General features: G+C 35.4%; 1 protein-coding gene across 4 annotated transcripts; it reads right to left on the bottom strand.

The window, feature by feature from the left end:
* Positions 1-639: 639 nt before the first annotated feature.
* On the bottom strand, positions 640-22,734 carry kif16ba (kinesin family member 16Ba). Of its 4 annotated transcripts, XM_058774927.1 has the most exons (32): positions 22,671-22,734; positions 21,218-21,287; positions 21,016-21,129; positions 20,022-20,138; positions 19,749-19,846; positions 19,329-19,438; positions 18,407-18,549; positions 17,197-17,365; positions 16,933-17,064; positions 16,349-16,524; positions 16,117-16,182; positions 15,815-15,874; positions 15,601-15,720; positions 15,393-15,444; positions 14,324-14,461; positions 14,079-14,161; positions 12,291-12,379; positions 10,830-10,862; positions 10,417-10,470; positions 9,429-9,630; positions 8,336-8,559; positions 7,305-7,689; positions 5,949-6,209; positions 5,198-5,535; positions 4,184-4,342; positions 3,979-4,084; positions 2,917-2,964; positions 2,537-2,581; positions 2,326-2,448; positions 2,077-2,166; positions 1,517-1,600; positions 640-1,436 (listed from the first exon to the last, which is right to left on the bottom strand). In XM_058774927.1, the coding sequence occupies exons 1-32, from the start codon at positions 22,715-22,717 to the stop codon at positions 1,275-1,277; spliced, it is 4,098 nt and encodes a 1,365-aa protein (XP_058630910.1). In that variant the 5' UTR covers positions 22,718-22,734; the 3' UTR covers positions 640-1,274. The 4 variants fall into 4 exon arrangements, with proteins under 4 accessions (XP_058630910.1, XP_058630927.1, XP_058630918.1 ...); XM_058774944.1 differs by lacking the exon at positions 2,917-2,964 and having other exon boundaries at positions 22,671-22,721; XM_058774935.1 differs by lacking the exon at positions 10,830-10,862 and having other exon boundaries at positions 22,671-22,721.
* Between the last annotated feature and the right edge of the window lie 1,308 nt (positions 22,735-24,042).

Here is a 24,042-nt window from a genome sequence, read left to right as displayed (position 1 = left end):
TTCTAGTGTTCAACGGCTAATATAGCAGTATATCCCTTTCCCCCAGACATCATGAGAACAAGCTCCTCTGTACAGATCAAGTGTACAATACATTTACATATACATTCTGCATATACATATGGCTTCATAGTGCTGAAAATTAATCATTAAGAGTTCAATAGTTGTCAATGGACATGTGATTACAGCATATTCTACTTAAACTGCAAGCAGGGCGTTGAGTACAACAGTCATTTTGAATCAAAAGCATTCTTTTTTTTTTTTCCTGGAAGACATTAGCTCACACTTTATGTGCTATTTTGAGAGCTTTGACGTCTTAGTAGTTATACAAAAGACAACAACAAAACTGCTCAATGTTAGCCTGAGTATCATGGATATTAGTAGATTTGCTGTAATTCATTTAATCTGGAGTACATATGGATCGGAGCCAATAACAGGCTGCCGTTCTCATTACATCATCTGAAGTAACAGAAGTAGTGGAGAGTCATTATATGCAGCAACTTAAACATGAACATGATTTAAAGTGAATCACAAACCCAAGTAGCAGCTACAGGACGTCCTGTCTGTCCACAGAAACAGGCTTCATGGTCCTCGGTGTAAACACAAAATGTTTTGGAGCAGGTTACAGTGACCAGTCCTTACTTCCTATTCTTTGAAGTGTTTAAAGCTCAATAAATGCCAACAAGGCACAACAAAATCATACTTTGGATCCTTTTTTTTCCTATTCTTTCTCTATTTCAAGTCACTCTACCGTTCCTGCTCTTGATTTCCAACTTTCCTGAGCAAGTCGATTAGTGTCTGAATGAATCCAGGTCATATTTCACCTCAAAGTATAAAGAAAAAAAAGCCTATTTTTGCATTCATAGTATTTTTTCCATTATGATATTATTTTCATGCCAATAATACTATTTTATTTAAATTTTAAGGAATTTATCCATCATGGCAGAATTGTTTTTTTTTTTTTTTTTTTAATGCTACTTTTCTTATAATAATAATAAAAGATTTTTAACTTGAATACAGAATTAAAAAAAAAATTCTGTATTACTATGAGAACCACAACTACACAAAACCTCAAAATGAATAGTATTAATTTAATCTGATTTGGAAAAATGTGCTTAATTGCCATGAAAATTATGTCACAATGCAAAAATCGTTATGGTTCCAAAATCAGGCTTGATTTTCTTTATGCATAATACAATTTCTTTTATATAATTTTTCCTTTTGATTTTAAGGTGAAATGTAAATTAGTGTTTTTTGTACTGGAGTGTGTGTGTGTATCAGCCCGTCCCGTGACTGCTGTAGTCAAACACTCCCTTCTTAAAGAAAGGAGAGATGCTGCAGACGGCGTGTTTTGAGAGGTGTAGTCCAAACTCGTCTGTCCTCAGAGGAGAAGAGGAGGAGGAGGACATCATCACGCAGAAGAAGTTCCGCAGGTATTGCTGGGAAAACACAGTGACATCGTCAGCATCTTCAGAAGTTTCTCATTCAAAAGTGATTGATTGGAAACACATCTGAATACCTCCAACTGATTCCGGCGCTCCGCAACCATTCTCTCATCTCGGTTTCCAAAAATCTTTTTGGGAGGGAAGTCCAAAGCCGCAAGCTAAAACAAGATTCAAAATTTAAAATATCTAATATGCCATAGTTGGGTGAATCTCACAAAAACATCCAGGTCATATTTCACCACAAAATTATGTGGGACAAAAAAAAATAAATCATGAAAATTTGCATGAAATTAATGCAAAAACTTATTTGATGGTGTTAAAAAATGGTGATATATTGATAAAAATAAGGTATTTTTAAAAAATACTGAAAGACTGACAGGTTACATGAACGCAATTGATGAATTTTAATTGCATGTAAATAAAGCAAAAAAAAAGAAAAAGATATATGAATAAATTGTATGTTTAATTGAAGTGTTTACATTTATGCATTTATCCAATGCAACTTACAATGCGTTCTGATACATTTCATTAGTTTGTGCATTCTCTGGGAACCGAACCCATAACCTTTGTGTTACTAGCGTCAAGTTCAACTAGTTGCGTCACAGTTGTTTCTGTGTATACATGTAAGTCATACCTCTGGATATTTCAGCTTCAGAGATTTGTGCATCTCCCGAAATCGACTATATCTTCTGAACACCATCCACGTTTCATCCAAAACAGTGATCTGAACACAGGACAAAACCCCAAACCTCAAACATCAAAGATGTATATCCATTCACACACAATTTTTTTTATTTATTTTTTGCTGGCGGTCACCACACGGACAATTAAATAATTCTCACAGATAATGCAGTGATTGTGACTGTATAAAATGCAGACCAACCTTGACTTCGAACTCAAAGTGTTCATCTTTTCCCTGACCGCATAGGACATAACGGGGAATGCTGATCTTCACCGGATCTTTAAGACTCTCTGGACTGGCATCCAGAGGAATCGACACCAGCCGCTGTGGAAAGATGGGAAATTGTGGTCAGAAAACATCCTCAATTGAAGTGCTAATGAAAAAAACATTCCCCAAACATACAATACAGTACCTCGTATTTCAGTTTGCGTTGATCGATGCGTTTTTTATCGTTGTCCTGAGAAATTGAAATATTTTATTAGGGTCATATAACAATTAAAACAACTTTAAGAGTCTCGATTGCTAGCAGCTGATTTTAGGGGGTCAAGCAAGCACTTGTTTGTTATTTCCCATCAGTGAATTAGCAAAAAAACTGTTTTGATTACAGGAACAGGTGAAATGCATCTATGTAAGACATCAGTGGGCAGGCTGCATGCTCCCAAAGAAGAAAAACTGCAGAGGAAAGACCCAATCTACTGATATCAGAGATTGTGAGAGGTATGCAAATTAAGGCTGGATCATGCAAATCACCGTGCGCTCAGCTGGTGCTGATTGGCTGAGGCCTGTGCTTACCTCATCCGTCAATCTAACAGAGCTACCCTCACTATCCTGCTCCTCCTCCTGCAGAGTTAAACAACTTTGTTGATGCCAAAAACAATTCTGTGGGTAAACCATTTTCTCCTCTTTAGCAAGCCCACACAGAATCTCTCAGAAAACAGTTTGGCTATTTTAATTGTGCTTTCAGCTTAAATCAGCACAGAAAATGCAAAACAATAAATAAATAAATGACTAGATTCTGTTTGGGCTTACTTTTTCATTTTCTCAAATTTTACCAATAATTTGCATTCAATCCAAAGAGAAAAGGAATTTTACAATAACATGTATGTATTTATAGTAGTATAATGATAGTAAGAACATGATGTTATGGTCTACAATTTAAAGACAACATGAAACAACACATTTCACTTCTGGTATGGTAAAATATTCTTGAGTGAGAGAATATTTAGTGGAAAATAATACAGTTTTACTGGTTATAATAGTTTATTATTGGTTAATAATATTATTTCTCAGTTACTCGACTAGATTTATGACTAGATCGACTAGTTAAATGACTAGATTTCCTGAAGAAAATAGTGGTAAATAAACAAGTAAAAGTAAAAATATTCCAGGATGACATGTAAAATTGTTTTAACATTATTTTTAAATTAGCTTTTATTTTTTTTCCATTTCCAGTTTTCATTTGAATTTTACTAATATCATATACCATTACGTGCTTTTGTCATTTTTTCTTTTTAGCTTTAATTTATATTAATTTCAGTTTTAGTTTAGCCATATAGACAGCATTTCTCATTTTCATTTAATTTTTTTAAATATATTTAATATTAATATTTTATTTTAGCTTTAATTCAGTTAAAGATTGTATCATTTTAATGAAGAATTCAATTAATGGGAGGGTCTGTAAGGGACATTTAACAACACTTAATAGTTTTCATTAACAATGACAACACTGATATGTACCTATGTTTTAAAAAGCAAAACTCTATTTATTTTATTTACTCTAAACGGGTTTGATTTGATGTTGTCTGTGGGTGTTTGGGTTTGAAGTGAGTACGTGTGTTAGCTGTAGTTTTATACCTGCAGTGAATCTGAAGACAGTGAGAGTGTGTTGTTATTCTCTCTGTTGAGCAGGTTGAGTTTCTGCAGCCTCCGCTGCACCTCTTCTTCAATATATGCATTAATCCTGAGAGGAAATGACCAGTTCAGCCAATCACAACCAAGCAGTAAAATCTTCATTTCAAGCTGCTTGTTTGAGACCGTTAAGCAGCTGTGGTGTGTGTACCTCTCGTCTCCTATGGACAGGACATTCGGGAGGGTCTGTATGGGGCTGACGGGCGACTGGTTCACATTGTTTTTTTCTTCCCCGCTCACACTGAGACTCCGCACGCTTCCTTCACTCTCACTGATCCTCTGCTTCAGCTGCGCGATCTCTCGCTCCATCCTGAGAAACATCCAGTGCAAAATGATAAAGAAAAGACACAGCAGAGCGGCTCTAGATTCATTACATTAAAATCCAGGGATGCCTAGGGGCCATAAGGGGGTTCTGGGGTCCGTAAAACATTTGAGAGATTTTTTGTTTATTTATTGAACTACATTTATTTTTTTACATTCACATTCACTTAATAGCATTTCATTACGCTTTCTGATGAAGACTAAAACATTAAAATTATTGTAAATGATTAATACATTATTTTATTTTATTTATATTTATTTTATTTTACTTATTTGCTTTCTAAATATTTTTCTAAAGTAAAAATCTTTGTGAAAAAATGTAAGTGTCAATCTCAGATACGTTGTCAATTTAATAAAAAGTAAATCACTTGCAAAATAATCATATAAAGACATTGCAAAAGCCAATTGTTTAATTTTGGAAACAATTATTTGATTTAATTGTTTTTATAATATCACTATTAATCAATTTTATGATATTCTTATACTTGCATACAAGTATATACAAAAAAAAACTTTTATCTTAATACTTATAGATATTAATAATATCACAATTAATTTTACTATATTCTCATATTTGCATATTATTTGGGTGCATTTTTAGGTTTTTATATTTATGTGAATTATTGTCTGTAATGTTTGTATTTTTAAAGATTTAAGTTTTGTGAGCCATCTGGTATATTCTTAATGGGATTAATAACCTTTTTACCATACCTTAATCATTGTCTCAAACAGTATAAATATATATTTTTTTCACAAAAATATCCAGCTGCCTTTATATTTATCAAAAGGGTCCCTCACAAGGGAAACCCCTGTGCTACTGTCCTCCTAAAAAACAACTACACACCTGTCCTGGTCCAGGTCTTGTGTTCCTGTAAACCTGAATGTGCTCTGTCCTAAAGCAGACTGTGACCTCTTTCTGGGCCCTTCAGCATCCGGCTCCAGACTGAGGCTCCTGCGGTAAGCGGAGTGTTTCCTCTCCAAGCGTGCGACCGCCTGCTCCAGAGCCTCCCGCTGCTGTTTCTCCTTCCACTCCAGGATCTCCTTCTCCTTCCTGCGAACCTTCTCCTCCTGACGGGCCACGTTTGCTGTGAACTGGTACGACTGCTGGAGCTGCTGCAGCTGCTCGGCGCTCGCGCTGTACTGATACAAACGCTCCTCCTTCTCCTCCAACTCCTTCTCTACCTGCAGAGAAAAACAGACAGATAAAGTTTGATAAAAGCGAGATATATACAGTCATGTGAAAATGTCAACATTGATTAAAGGTGGGGTAAGTGATTTCTGGTAGCCAAAGGCATTTAATTCCTATGTTAACAGTAAGGGTGTCCTAACTGTCACATGTGGCTTTTCCACTTTGGCTTTATTTTTGTTAAATAAATAATCCAAAAAAGTCATGTGTTGTTGTTTATCTGAGGTTTTATTTTCCAAATTTGAACACGGACCAGATAATGTTCTATTATGTCCTGATACAGAAAAGCATGGAATTCAATAGCGTGTCCTAACTTTTTCACATGACTAAGTATTTGTAAGATGCTACTACTAATCCAAGTGCCGTCTACTTAGACAGGAAGAGACCATCTGACTGACCAGAGTTTTACCTGATATAGAGTCTCGTCCAGCTCTTTGTCCATATCTTCTGGACTTCCGTCCAAAGCAGGAGATCCTGTCCCTCCTCTAACTCTCTCCAGGAGCTCAATGGCTCTCTGTCGCTCCTCTGAGACAGCAGGGAGATGTTTCTCATGGAGAGATTGGAGCTGCCGCTCTTTAAACTGCAGACTGTGCTCGGCCTGCTGGATCAGAACCTCCTCCTGACCCAGAGAGGACACGTCCTGAACACCACGCTCCATCATATCACGCACCTGCAAGGACGAGAACAGTGAATCACCAGAGTCTTGATTCAATTTGATTTTCATTTTCATATTGATTCCATTATGATTCTTTTGGTTACTTTCTGTTATAATGTCCATTTTTCTCACATTTAAAAGAAATTCCCTCTCTGCTAATGCTTAAAATTATTTAGTTTTTCTAATTCACTAATTCAAACTGGCAATTTGTCTTATTGAACTATTCATAACTTATCGAACTACCTACACAGGTCTTGCTGTATTATGGTTCAATTAACTAAATAGTATCAAAAGAGTCAATTGTTCATGAATTGGACTACACAGGTTGTGCTGCACAATTTTTAGATTAACTAAAAAGAATCATCTCAAAAAAGTCATTTGTTTGTGAATCAGAATTACACCAGTACTGTTGTATGTTACAGATTCACTATATAGAACCAGTTTAAAAGAGTCTTTTGTTCGTGAATTGGCCTACACAGGTCGCTCTGCATGTTTTTGTTTACTAAAAAGAATCATATCCAAAAAATCATGTGTTTGTGAATCAGACTACAGCGGTCCTTCTATATGTTTTTGATTCACTAAAATGAATAATCTTTTCGTTTGTGAATCAGCCCACACTGATCCTGTCATATATTACAGATTCACCAAAAAGAACTAGTTTAAGGGAGTCATTTGTTGGTGAATTGGCCTTCACAGGTTGCACTGAGTCGTGTTTTGATTCACTAAAAAGAATCATGTGTTTGTGAATCAGACTACAGCGGTCCTTCTATATGTTTTTGATTCACTAAAATGAATAATCTCAGAAGAGTCATTTGTTTGTGAATCAGAATACGCTGTATGTTACAGATTCACTAGAAAGAATCATCTCAAAAGAATCATTTGTTCATGAATTGGCCTACACAAGATGCACTGCATCATGCTTTGATTCACTTAAAAGAATCATCTCAAAAATTGTTTCTTCTAACTTCGTACATTTTAAATGAAAATATGAATTCAAAAATGAACAACACAATATTATTTAAGTGCAGTGGATATACAAACAACTAAAAAAGCTCCCCACATCAGTTTTCCTCTGTTTTGAGTGTGCTTTTGACATAAGGACACCTGTACCTGTCTCTGTTTGTCCTTGTGCGTGTGCAGCAGCAGGCCGAGTGACGTGCGCTCATGGGCCACCTCCCGTTCCAGTCGGTCCTTCTGCTGGATCAGTGACTCCTCCAGCAAACTCAGCTCTTCCACCTGCATCTGCTTGAATTGTTCGTAGCGTGCCTGCGCGCTCCTCCGCGCCTCCTCCCCGCCCTCTTCCTCTCCATCGATCCGCGCTTCCTTGGCTCTGAGCAGCTCCTCTCTGAGCTCGGTGAGCGTCCGTCTCTCCTCCTCCAGTCGGCGCACTTCATCCGGTGTGAGCAGGGCGGCCGCCTCCGCGCTGCGCTCCCTCAGCTGCTCCTCCAGACGGCCAACCAGACTCAGCTGCTCCTTCTCTCGCTCCTCCAGACGCCTTGATGTTCAAGACATTCATTTTGACATGGTTTCAAAAGTATCTCCATACAGATATTAATATATATATATATATATATATATATATATATATATATATATATATATATATATATATATATATATATATAAAAATTATCCAAATATATATTTAATAATTATAATACAATCTTAATATATTTATAATTACAATATAAATGTATTGCATAATTATAAATAATTGTATATATGTATCTGTTTTAATATATATATAATTACATAAATAAAACTGTATTAATAATTATTAGTTAATTTAAATTAGTATTATTTTAACTATTCTATTATAATTTAGTATATTTTGATAATAATTAACATTTTAAACTAATAAAGTGTTTATTTTAATTATTTAAATTTAATGTAAAAATTATTTAATTAAAAATATTTAAATTAAAACAGTTTTACTAGTAATATTATTATTTGTTTTAAATTATTGTAGTTAAGTTAAAAAAAAATATTTAAACACTAATTTTTAAATTTAAATAATAAAAAACAAACAAAAAAATCTATCTACAAGTTAGTCCAGATTGATTTCAAACACTTATATGTATTACTGATACTCATCATATTTTCTGTCAAGCGTTAACAACAGATATATGACATATTTTCACCTGCGTTCCAGCTGGAGTTTGATGGTCTGCTCCTCTCGTTCTAGTTTGAGCCGCTCCAGCTCACGAAAGAGCTCGGTTTGTTCTGCTTGCTCTCGCTGGGCCTGTGCTTTTTCATCCTCCTCCTCCTCCTCCTGCACCTCCTCCTCCTCCTCCAGCTTCTGCTTCGACTGCAGTTTCCTCTGCTTCTGCTGTTCCTGTTCCTTCTGCTCTCTGTGTCTCTCCTCCTGAACACGACAGACAGTAGCATATAAAAAAAGTCTCCAAGTCCAAAGATGGTTTTTAAGAAAATTGTTTTGATTTTGGCTCTTGGTGTGGAAGTGGCTGAAAATTAATCAAAAACAAACCCTAGTATAAACTACTGTGCAGAAATAAATGTTATGAAGCGCCATGTGGAAAAATACATTTTATGATTTTATCAGCACAAAAAAAAACAACAAAAAAAAAAAAACAGAACAATTACAGCATTATGACAATAAAATACCATCGTCTTGATTTTAATATTGACAACCATTAAAACTAGGGATGTAGCAATTCACTCAACTCACAATTCGATTCAAGATTTTGATTTCACAATTCCATCTTCTCACAATTTTTTTTTACAAAATGAGATTGAAGACAAATTATACATTAAATGAAAAGGTGTCCTTTTATTAGGCTATTGCTGCACATTTCTTTGTTAAATTGAAATATAACAAAAATTGAAATTTTAAAACAAACCCCAAATCAAATAAATAAGTAACACATATAACAAACTAAGGCTTTGTCTGTGCTCTTTCCATTTAAAATGAGAGGCAACCACTGCATTTTAATCATGATCCAAACAAAGATGCTGCATACATGCAGCATGAGCAGTTTTTAATCTAAATTGGACTGTATAATTTCGAAATTTGAAGCAAAAACAGAATGGTCTGACTTTAGTTTTGTGAAACTACACATAAAACATATCTGAAGGAAACAGCGGACAAGCTGAATGAGACGCAGATTCCCTCTCTGCCAGCAGGTGGCGCTTATGAACAGCAATGATACAGTGTTTCCTTAGTTCATTCTTTACATCCCTAATTAAAACAGACTACTTGCTGATCAGCAGTCTCACCTGAAATTTCTCTTTCTCAGCGATCAAGTCTCGGAGACGGCTCTCGATGTCCTGACTGCGTCTGCGCAGGCTCTCCTCCTGTCTGCGGATGCGCAGCTGCACCTGCTCAGACTCCTTCCTCTGAGAATCCACCTCCTGCTGCATGCGCTCAAGCTCCGCCTTCTCACACTTCTGCTTCTCCTCCATCTCCTTTATCAGCCGCCTGGACCAGCAATAAAACAGAGCAAAGAACTGTGATTAGGTCCAAAATTTATTCATTTTAAATTGATTTATATAATTGAACATATATTATTAGATAATTATTATATATTGTGTAAAAGTAATTGTAAATAAAATTATTTTACAAATCACTTATTTATTATTAAATATTATTATTATTATTATTATTATATGTGACCCTGGACCACAAAACCAGTCTTAAGCAGCACGTATATTTGTAGCAATAGCCAACATTGTATGGGTCAAAAATATTGATTTTTCTTTTATGCCAAAAATAATTTGGATATTTAGTTCCATGATGATATTTTGTAAATTTCCTACCGTAAATATATCAAAACTTAATTTTTAATTACTAATATGCATTGCTAAGAACTTCATTTGGACAACTTTAAAGGTTATTTTCTCAATATTTTGATTTTTTTGCACCTTCAGATTCCAGATTTTCAAATATTGTCCTATCATAAACCATACATCAATGGAAAGTGCATTTATTAAGCTTTCAGATGATGTATAAAACTCAATTTCAAAAAACTGACCCTTGTGACTGGTTTTCTGGTCCAGGGTCACATATTAGATTTATTATTGTAGTTCAGTTGCAAAAAATTTTAATAATTTACATTACATTACATAGCTTGCTTTGGATAATTTTTTCATGAGCTGATTTAAATAAAATCCTAAATGTAAATTAGTGGACAGGACTGCTTTATCTCAATTACATGTTTCACAAGTATTTTGCATATATTCATGTTTGACAAGTCATATGACACACCTTTTATTTTCCAGTTTTTCCAGTTCTTCTCTTTGCTGCCTTTCAAACTCCAGTCTGGAACATATAAGACAATTAGTTTCCACCCTTAAAACACACACACACACACACACACACACACACATACACACGCACGCAAACCACAGCAAACTCACACCAGTGCATGGGATGAGGGTCTGCATTATTACGAGCACTGGGCATGCACTGCAACTACAAGCAAGTGCTGCAGAATACACATCTTTAAATAAAAGAGATGGAGACACACGTTCAACTAAAGTGTTATGATGATGATGATGAAGTGCTTCTCACAAGCATGATGAACGAGAAATGGAGAGACTGAAACCACGAATACCGACATTAATGTATATAAAAACAAAACAGTTAACATGAGAACACTAGTTGTGCTTTGGTTCTACCTGAGAAAGATGGGACCCTTTTCAGTGAAGAGACTGCCATGAAGAAGTTCAGAAAAAGGCAATGTTACCAAATACTGTGGCACAAATCCAGACTATTAGTCTGAATCATTTTTAAGGATAATTTAAAAGAATAAATAATGACAATTCTTGTGTGAACAACTTTAACTCATTTAAAATAAAATTAAAATAATAATAATAAAATAAAAAAAATCCACTAAGTTGAGTGTTTGGTGTTCATTCATGACATGTAGTTGGTGTCGTAGATCATGACAATACAACCGTCAAGGGTTTTACAGGCCAATCAGTTTCCACATGCGTGATCACAGATCCGAACCTCACCAACAAAACCTTCATAAAACTACTTTTTACTGTGCATTCTTCTATTAATGTGACAATGCAAAAAGCCAACATGCATTTGGTTGTTTATTAGGGATGCATCGATATAAAAAAAATGTTATAGCTGATATTATAAATCTATTTGGTTTTTTTTTTTAAATGTAAACATGTTTTCACTAGAGCAACCTAGTCCAAAAAATTACAAAAAACTGTTCAGTACACGTGAGACCTGTCACAGAATAAAAAACATTGTTTAAACTGTAAAAACTAATATTATTTTCATCCAATAATGGCTTAAACAAACCACGGGCCATAAATTAGATTAAACAATCTCCATGTACACTAAATTTGGGCCAGCAAGATTTTTTAATGTTTTGAAATAAGTCACCGAGGCTGCTTTTATTTGATCAAAAATGCATTAATATTGCAAAATATTATTACAATTTAAAATAACTCATTTTGATTGGAATATATTTTAAAATGTAATTGAATTTTAAAAATGCAAGCTGAATTTTCAGCATCATTACTCCAGTCTTCAGTGTCACATGATCCTTCAGAAATCATTCTAATATGCTTATTCGCTTCTCAAGAAACATTTATTTGAATTAGATAGAACTATTTTTTAAAATTCTAAATGTCTTTGACTTTTGATCAATTTAATGCATTCTTGCTGACTAAAAAAAACACTTTTAATGGTAGTGTATATCCCAAATTTAATTATGACCTGCCTTTCACAACTGAAATTATTAGTGTGGTCATTATTGTATATTTGTCCAATTCATAAATTTAGAAAACTACTACTGCTTTATCCTCCACTGGTCAATACCAGTATGGTCACTGATATATCATGCATCCCTATTGGCTGTTTTTGGGAAGGATCACTGGTGATCTGGCAAGCAGGGTTTGAATTAAAGTTTTCTGTCAGCTGTTTTAATGCACTGGGCATCAGCAGTACCAGCAATGGCGCCGGAGGGCATGAAGAGAGAGGAGGATGGAGAGAGGAGGAAAGAGGAGGCTCCTGGGAAGGAAGAGAGGGAGGAGGGCTGAGGAAGAGGTGGCGGCGCAGGGAAGAAGAAACCACTCGCTCTGTCGCACACGTACACGCACACACAGGCGGAGGCTTACCCAGGGTTATACAGCATGACTGTAGAGAGATTTTCACAGGATTTGGACAGATCAGACATGGATAAGCTCAGACTGGTGAGGAGGCCGCTCTGGAGAACAGGAAGAGCAGATATATTAACAGAGGCGGACAAAGTACACAACTTCCTTACTTGAGTGAAAGTACAGATACCACTGGTCAAATACTACTCCACTACAAGTGAAAGTTGTAAAGACAAATTTTTACTTAAGTAAAAGTACGGAAGTACATGTTTTTAAAAGTACTTAAGTATCAAAAGTAAAAAGTAAATGCATTGTTTTATTGTCGCATTGTTGTATACTTACAATACCTTATGCCACTAATGCAACCTACTGAATACACTGATTAGCTTGTGTTATCTTTGGAATTAAGAGCTTTTATGTTACCAAACCTATAGAAATGGAACAACTGAATGAAGATAATCATCTTTATTTTTGTATTTAACACCAGGAGTGTTAACTACATTGAACTCATTTTAATACTTTTTTAAAAGTTACAAAGTTCTTTTTCAAAGAGATATTGAAGTCTATGATATGGTTCATTTTAGGCAAACAAAGCAAACATTGAAAAGAAAACAAACCTTTAGTCTCTTCAGAAAACTGGATCATACTCTCTCAGTATGGCCATGGGTGTGAAGGTTGCACCAAATAACCATCTTTTTGAATTTTGCCATCAACTGATCAGTGTTCATAAAATACTCAGAAATCAGTGAACTTCACAACATGTGGCTAGGGTTGGGTATTGTTTGAATTTTATCCATTCCGATTCTGATTCTGCTTATTGATTTCAATTCTTATTGATTCCCAGTTTAGATTCCAAAGTTTTCATTTAACATACTTTTTGATCATTTGTTTGCACAGAAAAAAAAAAGAAAGAAAAAAAGCATTTATGTGCAGTGTTTTGACAATAAAATAATGTTCAGATTCATATACTTCCCTGACCAGTTTTTAGCAGCAATTTACCAGTAGACCCAAGTTTATATATATATATATATATATATATATATATTAGAAAAGTGAGGGCAGCGATTTTTGACAGATATATTAGCCTACCATTTGTATTGCCATAGTTTAACTACAAAAATCAAACTATAGTTAATATAATGAAACTATGGTAAATTTGTGGTTACTGAAGTTTTACTACAAATAGCATATGGTTACTATAGTGAGATAATAGTAAATTTGTGGATACTGTGATTTTACTGCAAATACCATAGTTATGGTTACTATAGTAAAAACATGGTTAATTTTCTAAAGGACTTTAAAGAGTTAACACATGCCCTTTTAGAGCGCTTTTAGCTGTGCAGTAGCGCGGACGTTTACATTAGTTTAGCTGGGAAAATCCCGAGGTTGCCAGATTTGCGCCAAAAAAAAAAATCAGCCAAATGTCCATTCAAAGCAAGGCGGAAAACTTCAGGCTTAGAAATACTGTAACACTTGGCAACACAGGAAGGTACTGGCAGTTCGCAGGCCGGATTTTCCCAGAAAAAAGGGTTCAGTGAATCTGTAAAAACTGCTAAATATAACGACTTTCTACTTGGGGACCTTGATATAAATGTAGTTGAGTAAAAAGTACGATATTTGTCTTTCAAATGTAGTGAAGTTAAAGTCGCAAGTTTCCAGAAAAAATAATACTCGAGTAAAGTACAGATACTCAAAAAGTGTACTTAAGTACAATACTCAAGTAAATTTACTTCGTTACTGTCCACCTCTGTATATTAACAAACATGTCATGTGTTTGATGCTGAAGCTTCACGTATGAATTCCTCTCACCTTTCTCTTTTCTCGAAGTTTAGCCGCCTCTTTAGGATGATTGAATCTGAACATATTGGTTCTGCCGAGGAGAATGACAGCACCTGAGAAACACAAATGTACAAATAAATCTACGGTTTAATAAATGGGAAACATCAGCTTTGCATAAAACTGCATTCATATTGCTTATTTAGTAAAAAAAAGATGACATTTTTGTAGAAAGGTATATATATATATATATATATATATATATATATATGTGTGACCTTGGTTGAGCGGGCAGGGCTCAGTGATCTGAACTCCATTGACTGAACACTGAGCGTCATTCAGAGGAACGAGAGTGACCGTTCCATTCTGGTTCTCTATCAGACAGTGCTCACTCTCCAGACCCAGACCATGAAGAACTGCAAAGAGAAAGAGAGAAAATACCTTTATGAATCATAGTACTAGCAAAATCTGGGTTAGGGTCAGGCAAAGATTTCAATTCAAATTCAGTTCTAGAGTTGGAATTGGAACTGAGGGTTGTGATTTTGAAATCTAAGTTGAAACTGAACTGAAAACGGCTATCCAAATTAATTTCAATTCCTGAATTTGAATGAAGAAACAAACCAGACTGTAATTTGAATGTTAATTTAAAGAGATAGATCAGACAAAATTCATTCATCCTTTACTCATGTCGTTCTGTATGATTGTATGACTTTCTTTCTTCAGTGGAACATAAAGGAAGATATTTTGAGAAATTAAGTCAGTTTTTGTCTGCAGCAGAAAGCCATGTACTGTAGGTCTGGAACAACATGAGGGTGAATAAATGATAGAAATGTAATTTTTTCTACTTTAAACTATCTCTTCAAGAACAGAATTCAAAGAAATGCATATAACTGGTGCACTGTTTCTGATTTCATGTTTAGCATCAATTACCCATAAATGCATCATCATACAAATGAGGTTGCATGGCATTTAAATTGTACTGACAGGAAGGAGAATTTACCTTAAAAATGCAATTCAAAGAGACACACGTTTTGTGAGAAAACAATTACATGATTAATCCTGATTATTTATATCATTGTCCTCTACTAAACTACCAGAAAAATAATTAACACAAACATTAATATAATTAATTTTGTCAAACAGCACAACTAAATGTCCACGTTTTGAAATATTTACAATAATAAAAAAAATCATATACTGTATTATAGAGATTTAATTCTAGAAAATATATGGTGAATAAATGATGGCATTATAAATGTTTGTTATTATTATCATCAAGTTTGTGTATTGGGACTGAATCAAACAATAACTGAACAGATGGAGAGAGAGTTGTGTCAATAAACTCACTGATGTCCTGTTCATTAGTGGCATCATCACGGCCAACGTATGTCCTTCCCTCCTGCAAACACACACGAACCAATCATGCACTACAGTAAACTAATATAATACAATCACATGAAACAACATCATAAAAGTTAAACAAACTCCTTCAGCTGTAGAGGCGTCTCCCTCTTCACCACTCGTACTGTGATGAACACTGGCGGATGTTCATTACCTTTAAATGATAGAGAATGATGCCAGTGCTGAGCAGATCATCATCAATCCCGATGAGATGAGGCAGCTCTGAGTCCAGGATCACTCCGATTCCCTCCTTCCTCAGAGCCAGAGTTTCCTCCTGTTAAACACACACGCCAAAACACACACTCAAAGCCTGGCTCTGTGAACGAGATGATAAAAATAAGACGCTGGTCTGACAGATGGTGACAAACCTTCAGGATGTTCTGCGTTTCGTTCCATTTGTTCGTCCATTCCTTGGTCAGCTCCAACACCTGTGACAGAAAAACATGCATACGACTGTGTGCCATAACCAACATTTAAATTCATCTCTGGAATTTCACACGGCATTTATTAGCAAAAAATCCGCAAACAAATCCCTGCTGTTTAGCACATTATGGGCTTCAGCGAATGAAAATGAGTAGCTTTAGAACTAGCTTATTCAGTGCGACTGCATCAGCTGAGAGGAGAGTGTACAAGAGCTGTTGTTATGCGATTATGAAAGCGTGTATGTTACCCTGGCTTCATTGTGGTGCAGTTCCTCCTCCATACTTAACGCTGTGGGGGAATCGAGCAGCGCTATCTGAAAATCACACAAAATATTACAGCCAAGTCAAGTCACCTTTATTTGTATAGAGCTTTACACAATATAGACTGCTGCAAAGCAGCTTCACATAAAAAAAAAGGAAAATAACAGAATCAATGATGCAAACTTTCAAGGTAAATAATTGTCAAATTCATGTTCAGACCTGATTTCCCTGCACGAGCAGCGCTTTCAGCCGAACGATCTCTGCCCGCAGTTCTCGTATGAGTCTAACGTTGGAATCCTCATTAATCGTGGGCTTGTTGATAATGTTTTTGGCACGGTTAGCATAGCGCAGCGTGCTCAGCGTCTCGCCGTAGTTGACGTCTGCGGGCGATATAGCTGGACAGAAATATTTGAGATCTCACATGCATGATATTCCTTCGAAATACACAATTCACAAAACACTTTCCAAACAAAATCCTACAGCAATACTTTTAGAAAAAAAGTACCTGGGTCAATGACAAAAATCAACATCAAATCACTTTCTAGTTTCTAGAAATGTAATCTCTGTATTCATGTTATATTGCATTTCATATTTTTTTACAAAACATTTTGTATCATTTTCAATAAAAAATGTCACTCTAAAAGTGTCACAAAAAGATTCTCCATCAAGTAAAAAAATAAATAAAAATGTGGTCAAACCATCAAGTATAAGGTAATTAATTATTTTCCTTCCTTCAAGCCATTGTCTGTATGAATTACATAAGTGTTATGTAACTTTATAGTGTCACGTGATTCCTCACTCACTAGCGATCATGATGGTCTTTGAGTTTCCTCCCAGACTGTCCTTCAGGAGCCACGTGAGCACGGAGTCTCTGTAAGGAACAAACACTTGCTTCTTCTTCAAATGAATGTTCCCTCCTTCCTGTGACAGATCAGCTGCAAAGACAGAAGGAGCCATCAGAATACCGATTAAAAGAGACAGAATTTGACTCTCTACACAAAAGTTCTAAAGAATTTAAGGAAATGGACAAAACAATAAGTGTGACAAAGCACAACAGCACCTCTCACCTAAAGCGGAGATGACATTTCCCAGAGTGACCAGTGATTTGTTGATATTGCCGCCCTCTTTGAGCCGGACACCCGTGGCCCCTGTGGCATCGGCCCTCTCGCTTCCAGCCAGATCCACCAGGTGAATCTTACTGACCGTTTCACTTGGCATCTCGGCATCAAACTTAGCCTGAGTGGAAGGAAATAATAACAAAATGTATGATATTATCCTTTTAACATTACTTACTAGTAAAAGTATTTTGCATCTCTTTTGACGACATTATGGATTCCTCAGCTGGTTCAGCTCTTGCAAATCCACATTCTACGGCAATAACACGAGGCATTACAGGTGTAGATACATCTGTAATGCTTTACAGCAGGGGTCTTCACTATTTTTTCCATGGGAGCCGCACTGATAGGGCAAAGTCAATCGGAGAGCCACTTTTAAGTATCAAAAGTTACATCCAGTCATAAATAGCATGTCTTTTTATCAATCTGTCATCCCTGATATGCAATGCAATGCAATCCAAAAGGGGCTTTAATTCTTTATCATTTACCAGTCAAATTTGTAATTGAGACCAGATGATTTAAAAAAAAGCAGGACCTTAAGTTATTTTTTTTCTATACTAGCCCATCATGTATCTAACCATCCAAGTGCACATTCGGCGTTAAGAGCTGTTAAGATTAAAACCGGCAACTCCGCAGTGAGTCAGTGTCATGGACGGAGGACAGAGCAAGTGTAAATATCTTTTCTAGTCTATATTTCCATCTTGTAATGCCACTGTTTTAGTAATATTTTTATTATTTTTAAAAAAAATATAAACTATTTGTAATCGAGCTGTCTGACCGTGTCTACACCAGACGCGACAGTTCTCATGCCGCGCCCCGCTGCGCTAAAAGTCTGTCTACACTTGACGCAAAAAAGCGACAGTTGCAAATCATTTGAACGTAGTGTCAGTACAGTTCGTCATAAATAGAACGAGGCATCAGTTTTCTGATGGGGATCGTGTTGCAGCCAGTGTAGACATCACTGGGTTCTACTGTCTTTTGTCGGATCGCGCCACTCGCGTCCGGTGTAGACATGGTGTGAGTTTTTTAATGGGTTATGTTATAGCCCTGCTTGCTTTTAATGTTTTTATGAAATATCTGTATTGACTGCATGATCATATCATGCGAGCCACAAAGTAAAGCTTGGCGAGCCGCGCAATGAGTAACACTGCTTTACAGTCACCTGTGTGAAGTTGACGGTGAAGATGGCGTGTGAGCGGCTACTAGCGTCGTTCATGCCGGTGCTGGCTGTCGTGCGGTTGATGTTTCCCGCCTCCATCAGCTCCTCCACATCACTATAGTTCTGCACGAGGTGCTTCGACAGGTCTGAAATCAAAGAGGAAGTGTTGATAAGACCTTAACAGCAACTACACATGCAGACACCTTTAAATGGAACATCAAAGTGTTTTATACACAATATTTATTTTATGTTTACATAATATTTATTTAATGTTTAAATAATACTGAAATATTTACTCAAAATATGTATATAATGTTTACATAATATTGCAATATTTACTCAATATAGCAATATTTGCATAATGTTTACATAATATTGCAATATTTACTCAATATTTACGTAATACTGTAATATTCACTGGTACTTAATATTACAATATTTACTTAATATTACAATATTTACATACTATTGCAAGATTAAGTAAATATAATTAAATAAATATTGCAATATTTACTCAATATTTACGTAATACTGCAATATTCACGGTACTTAATATTACAATACTTATATAATGCTTATATAATATTGCAATATTTTCTAAATGAGTAATTCCTGCAAGATTAAGTAAATAATGAGTAAATATTGCAATATTAACTTAATATTGCATTATGTACTCATTATTTACTCAATATTTACATAATATTTCAATACTTACCGGTACTTAATATTACAATATTTATTCAATATTTACTTAATATTACTATATTTACTCACTATGTACTTAATAATGCGTTATGTACTTAATATTTGCTTAAATTATTACTTGAAAAAAATAAAGCAACACTTTACATTTGTATGAGAACTACTGACATTTTTTTAATGTGACAATGTTTATTTGCAGAGATGTTTGAAGTCAGGCTCTTACCTTCTACATAGGGACCCTCTTTAGGATGCTCTCTGACTCTGAGGTTATACGTCTTTGCCATCTTTCTCCTTAACAAGTCCCGCACCCGTTCGTTGTAAATCTCCAAATAGCTGTGCAAAATATGACGGTTTTAGCATTTTTTTCCCCCTGTGTAAGCATACTTCAACAGACCTTTACTTTGAAGATGTACATGTGAAGAAAAATTATTTCTGTGCTACTAGCAGCACCAAATGGAACTGGAATCAGGCTCAAGCAACAAATGTGTAAGTTTGTGACGGGAACTGATTGTAGACTTCTATGCAATTCTGTTTGCTACCCCTATTTGGTGCAGAAAGATGATGCACTTCACTATTTGACTTATCATGCTTTAGCTCTCGAATACTGCAGGATTTTCACATGTGACTTCTGAACTCAACTCACCTGACCTCTGTACGGAAAGAGGCTTCATCTCTCCGAGTCATTCCTGAAATTCGGCTGAATAATCCTTCACAGATCCGTGGGATCAGCCCGACGTCACCCTACGGCACAGCAAATCATGAATCAGAGCCAATATTCAGCTCAATTGCTCTACAAGCAGTCGAGGGTGACAAATCAACCGCCTCAGAGATTTACTAAAGTATGTTTGAAATTACAGAACAAGCCTCAACCGTGGTTTTGGCAAAAGAAAACACTTGTATTATTAAAAAGGCTTACAGGGATGCCCATCATGGTATGTGACTTCCCTGATCCAGTCTGGCCGTAAGCAAAGATGCAGGCATTATATCCTTCAAATGCTGCCTTTAACACATCAGTGCCCAGATCCTTAAACACCTGAAATCACACACACATCATGCCTGTGACATTAGAGTATTTATATATGCACCAATGCAAAGCTGAAAACTGAAAAAGGTCAAAGTTAATCATAAAGTCACGATATGAGCTCAACTGTACTGTTAATAATAGCTGTGCATTTACAATCCCTTTAAGACCAGGATTTGATTTAATCTGCTTCTTGGAAACCAGCCCTGGATACCAATATTTTAGTTTTTACTATATAACACAACACCCAAGATTGTTATTACGTCTGAGCATTGAGTAACCAACCTTTCTGAACACAAACGCAAAGAGGATTAGCTCCTAATGAGATCTGATTACTTTATTATACACAAATGGTGCTGGAGTTTTTAAATAAAATAAATAATCCCTCTACAAACATGCTCTAATGAATGATATTGCATTGTGAACAGCATGAAGATATTTATTTAGCCATTAAGTCAGGTAATTAAACTAGTTCTGTGATCTTGCAAGCAAGTGAACATTAAGACAAGATTTATTTTATATTTATGCATTTGTCAGTTGCTTTTATTCAAAGCGACTCGCATTGCATTCAACAGTCTCTGATTTAAACTTTAATAGCTAAAAGTTGTTAGAATTGATTCAAATCTGTGAGTCAGTTCATACTGTCTGCTTTAGTACATTCACATTTATTTGCTTGCATTATATAAAAAAATAAGTCTCTGTGTAGCATTTTTCACAAGTTAATATAATATTTATTATATTAATATTTATTACTCTTTTATTTTTAAATCAAGCAATTTAAGAGCAAATACATTTTTTTTACAACTACTTAAATTACTGACTGCTAATGACAAAACTTCTGCAATCTTCATTAGACAGTCACTGCATTGCTGTTCATATTTCCACTGACCTTCTCTTGTGAGACAAAGCTGCCATTTTTACTGTCCGAAGAGTCATAAGAGAAATCATATGTGAAAGTCTTTGCTTTCTCCCTTACAGAGTCTCCAGTCACTCCATCTGGTATCTGATATAAAAATAGCACAATAATTAGATCAAAAATTACAATTTCATCTGTGGATCGCTTTCATTTAGAGACATTCAATACTACATACTTTTAAGTTGGTGATGGTGGTTTTGTTGCCTTCCATTTCGATGATGCATTTGGCAGACAGTTCTTTCTCCCTGTGCCAAAAATCAATAATACATGAATAAAATATATATTTATGCACTTCATTTATTATTCACACACACTGTAATTCCATAGTCCATAAGCATTTACTCTCGAGGGAGACGATTTAATTTAGACCAATCAACAGATCAAACTAGGCGTTTATTTTCAACCTGATGCTTTTTTACGAGCTGTTTAAGGTGGAAAGCAGTTTTTTAGTTGTTGTTTTTTCCCCCATTACAATCTATCAAAGTAATCAGCGTAACAATTATAGCAAAAAATATTTAAAGTGAAAATTTAATTTTGGATCTCAGTATTAAATTTTTTTGTACATTTTATTGAGTATATAAAATCTGAATCAGACACGAGAATGAACAGAAAAATTCCAAACAGAGTAATACACATATTTTTGCTCTACTATAATAGCAGCACCATTCAGGTAGCCACTCCCGTGAAAATCCATGGGATCAGGAGACGTTTCAGAAAGAACGAGCTGCATATATCCCCAGAGACATGGGATCACGTTTTGACAGTCATACAGAAGCTATATGCTAAATATATACACACAGGTTTGTATGCATTCCACAAATTCTCAGCCTTACTTTAAAGCATGTTTAAAATTCTTATTACAATCATTGATGCTTTCAAGATGACATTCACATTACTGTAAAACATTCATTAAAACCATTATATGCTGCACATTAAAAACGAAAAATTTTTATAATATTTGTATAAATATTTTATTTACATTAGTCATTTTAAATGTATTATTATTATTAATTATTATTACTACTACTAATAATAATAAAGTAAATATAAGAAATTATAATGCCTAGTAATATAATAATAATTATTATTATTATGAAATTTAGATTTACAATATGATAATAATCAAATATTCTGACAAATATTTGGTCCAGGATCCAAAAAAACTAAGGGGACTTGAGACCCCAACTAAAATGAACTAAAGAGAGATCTGAATCCACTTTCAAGACCAGAAACAGTATAAAATCATCCGGTTCACTTTTGATCTGTTTGGTTCTTTTAATTAGACTCCAGTACCAAATCACACCTAGCTAACTAAATAGACAGCATTATGGACATGCTGACTCCGAACGTGTCTGTGACGCCCAAAAGATGCGGCCAGAGCCATGGCGCAGTGGGTGACTGTCAGCTCAGAGACAGACAGGTTCGTATCTGACCTGCGACATGACAACTTCCCAAATAAACAGAATATTAATACATGCTTAATGCTAATAATAAGAAATACAGCTCACTAGTATTTTACGTGTATTTCATGTTTATGTATTTCACTCCGCAGCTGTTGCGACATTATTCAAACAGATATGTTTACATGTTTGTTTACTGGTTTGTTTGTGTGTTTAAGACCCACTCACCGTCTGTTCATGGGCCGGACCCTCACAGCCACCCGAACCGATGCCATGACACATCCCTGAGGACCAAAACCCACCCGCCCACCCACACACACACACACACACACACACACACACACACACAGTCAGTCAGTCAGTCAGTTCTCAATAGGTGACTGACACAACTCTGAGCGGCTCCGGAGGATGTGTCTGTGTCCGCGGAAAACAGCGCAGTGTGTCCGTGAGAGGAACTGATGTCGCTCGTCTAGTCTTCACTCAACAGTCATCATGTAAGAAGATGAATTTGTCCGGGACGCTGTTGTTCAGTTCGTGTTATTTTCCCGGAGTGATTCACAGCGTCTGCTCTTTGCTGGCAGCGGCGCGGGATACGGAACACACAGCAGACGCGACACTGCCGCCTGCAGGCCTGGAGTCATCGCGCACTATCAGGGTTGCCAGGTTTTCGCAACAAAACCCGCCCAATTGCTACTCATGGGAGTAAAATACACGTTTTTTTGGCATGGTTCCGTTGCTTAAATTCGCATTTTAGGGGCTAAATTTCACGTTATTGGGTTGGACTTCAACCCGCGGACATGAAAAACAACCCGCGGCAACAATGTAAAAGTAGTCCAATTCCGCGGGAAAACTGCATACTTGGCAACACTGTGGATTATGCTGGGAACAGTATCACATGACGATATCAATATAAATCAATTAATGTATATTAGGATAAAAATACCTGGTACAATAACACAAATATGATGTAACAGCGCATTACCATTGTAAAGTCATTAAAAAAATAAATAAGATGGTCCTTTTATTGTTTTGTTTTGATGGTAGAATAGCACATAGGTACATTACATATTAGTACAAAATACTGTATATAAATACAATAAACACATAATAATTAAAACAACAAAATAAATAAACATAACATGTAAAAATATGACATTTCTCACTGAATTGATTGTCTTACTATCTGTAGTCTTCGTTTGAAAAAAATATAAAAATAGCTCTGTATATTTATTTTTTATTTTTAATAGGCTATACTTTCCTTTGTGCTACGTCACATTTTTCTTTCAAAATATATATTTGTTTAGTTTCTCTTAATTCTCCACATTGAAATGAATAGGCTTTTGTCTATATTTTTTATATAATATTTTAATCTTCTCTGTTCTTGTCTATTCTAAGTGTACTTTAGTCGTTACAGGTTTGCATTTAATCCAATAATAACAGCATGTTCTCTTGGTTAGGTCAGTTTACCCACGGACCTTACATTAGATGGCTAACATCTAGTTAATGTTCAAATACCTCTGTTAAATAATATAAAACAGGTAGGTCTCTTAAAACAGGTTGCCTGCTTTATCTAACTTCATTTGATGGCACAATTTGAAGC

Source organism: Onychostoma macrolepis, chromosome 01 (genome assembly GCF_012432095.1).
Source record: "Onychostoma macrolepis isolate SWU-2019 chromosome 01, ASM1243209v1, whole genome shotgun sequence".
In the NCBI taxonomy this organism is placed as follows: Eukaryota; Metazoa; Chordata; class Actinopteri; order Cypriniformes; family Cyprinidae; genus Onychostoma; species Onychostoma macrolepis.
Note: the sequence above shows the minus strand (reverse complement) of the source record. Positions and strands in the feature narration are given on the sequence as shown.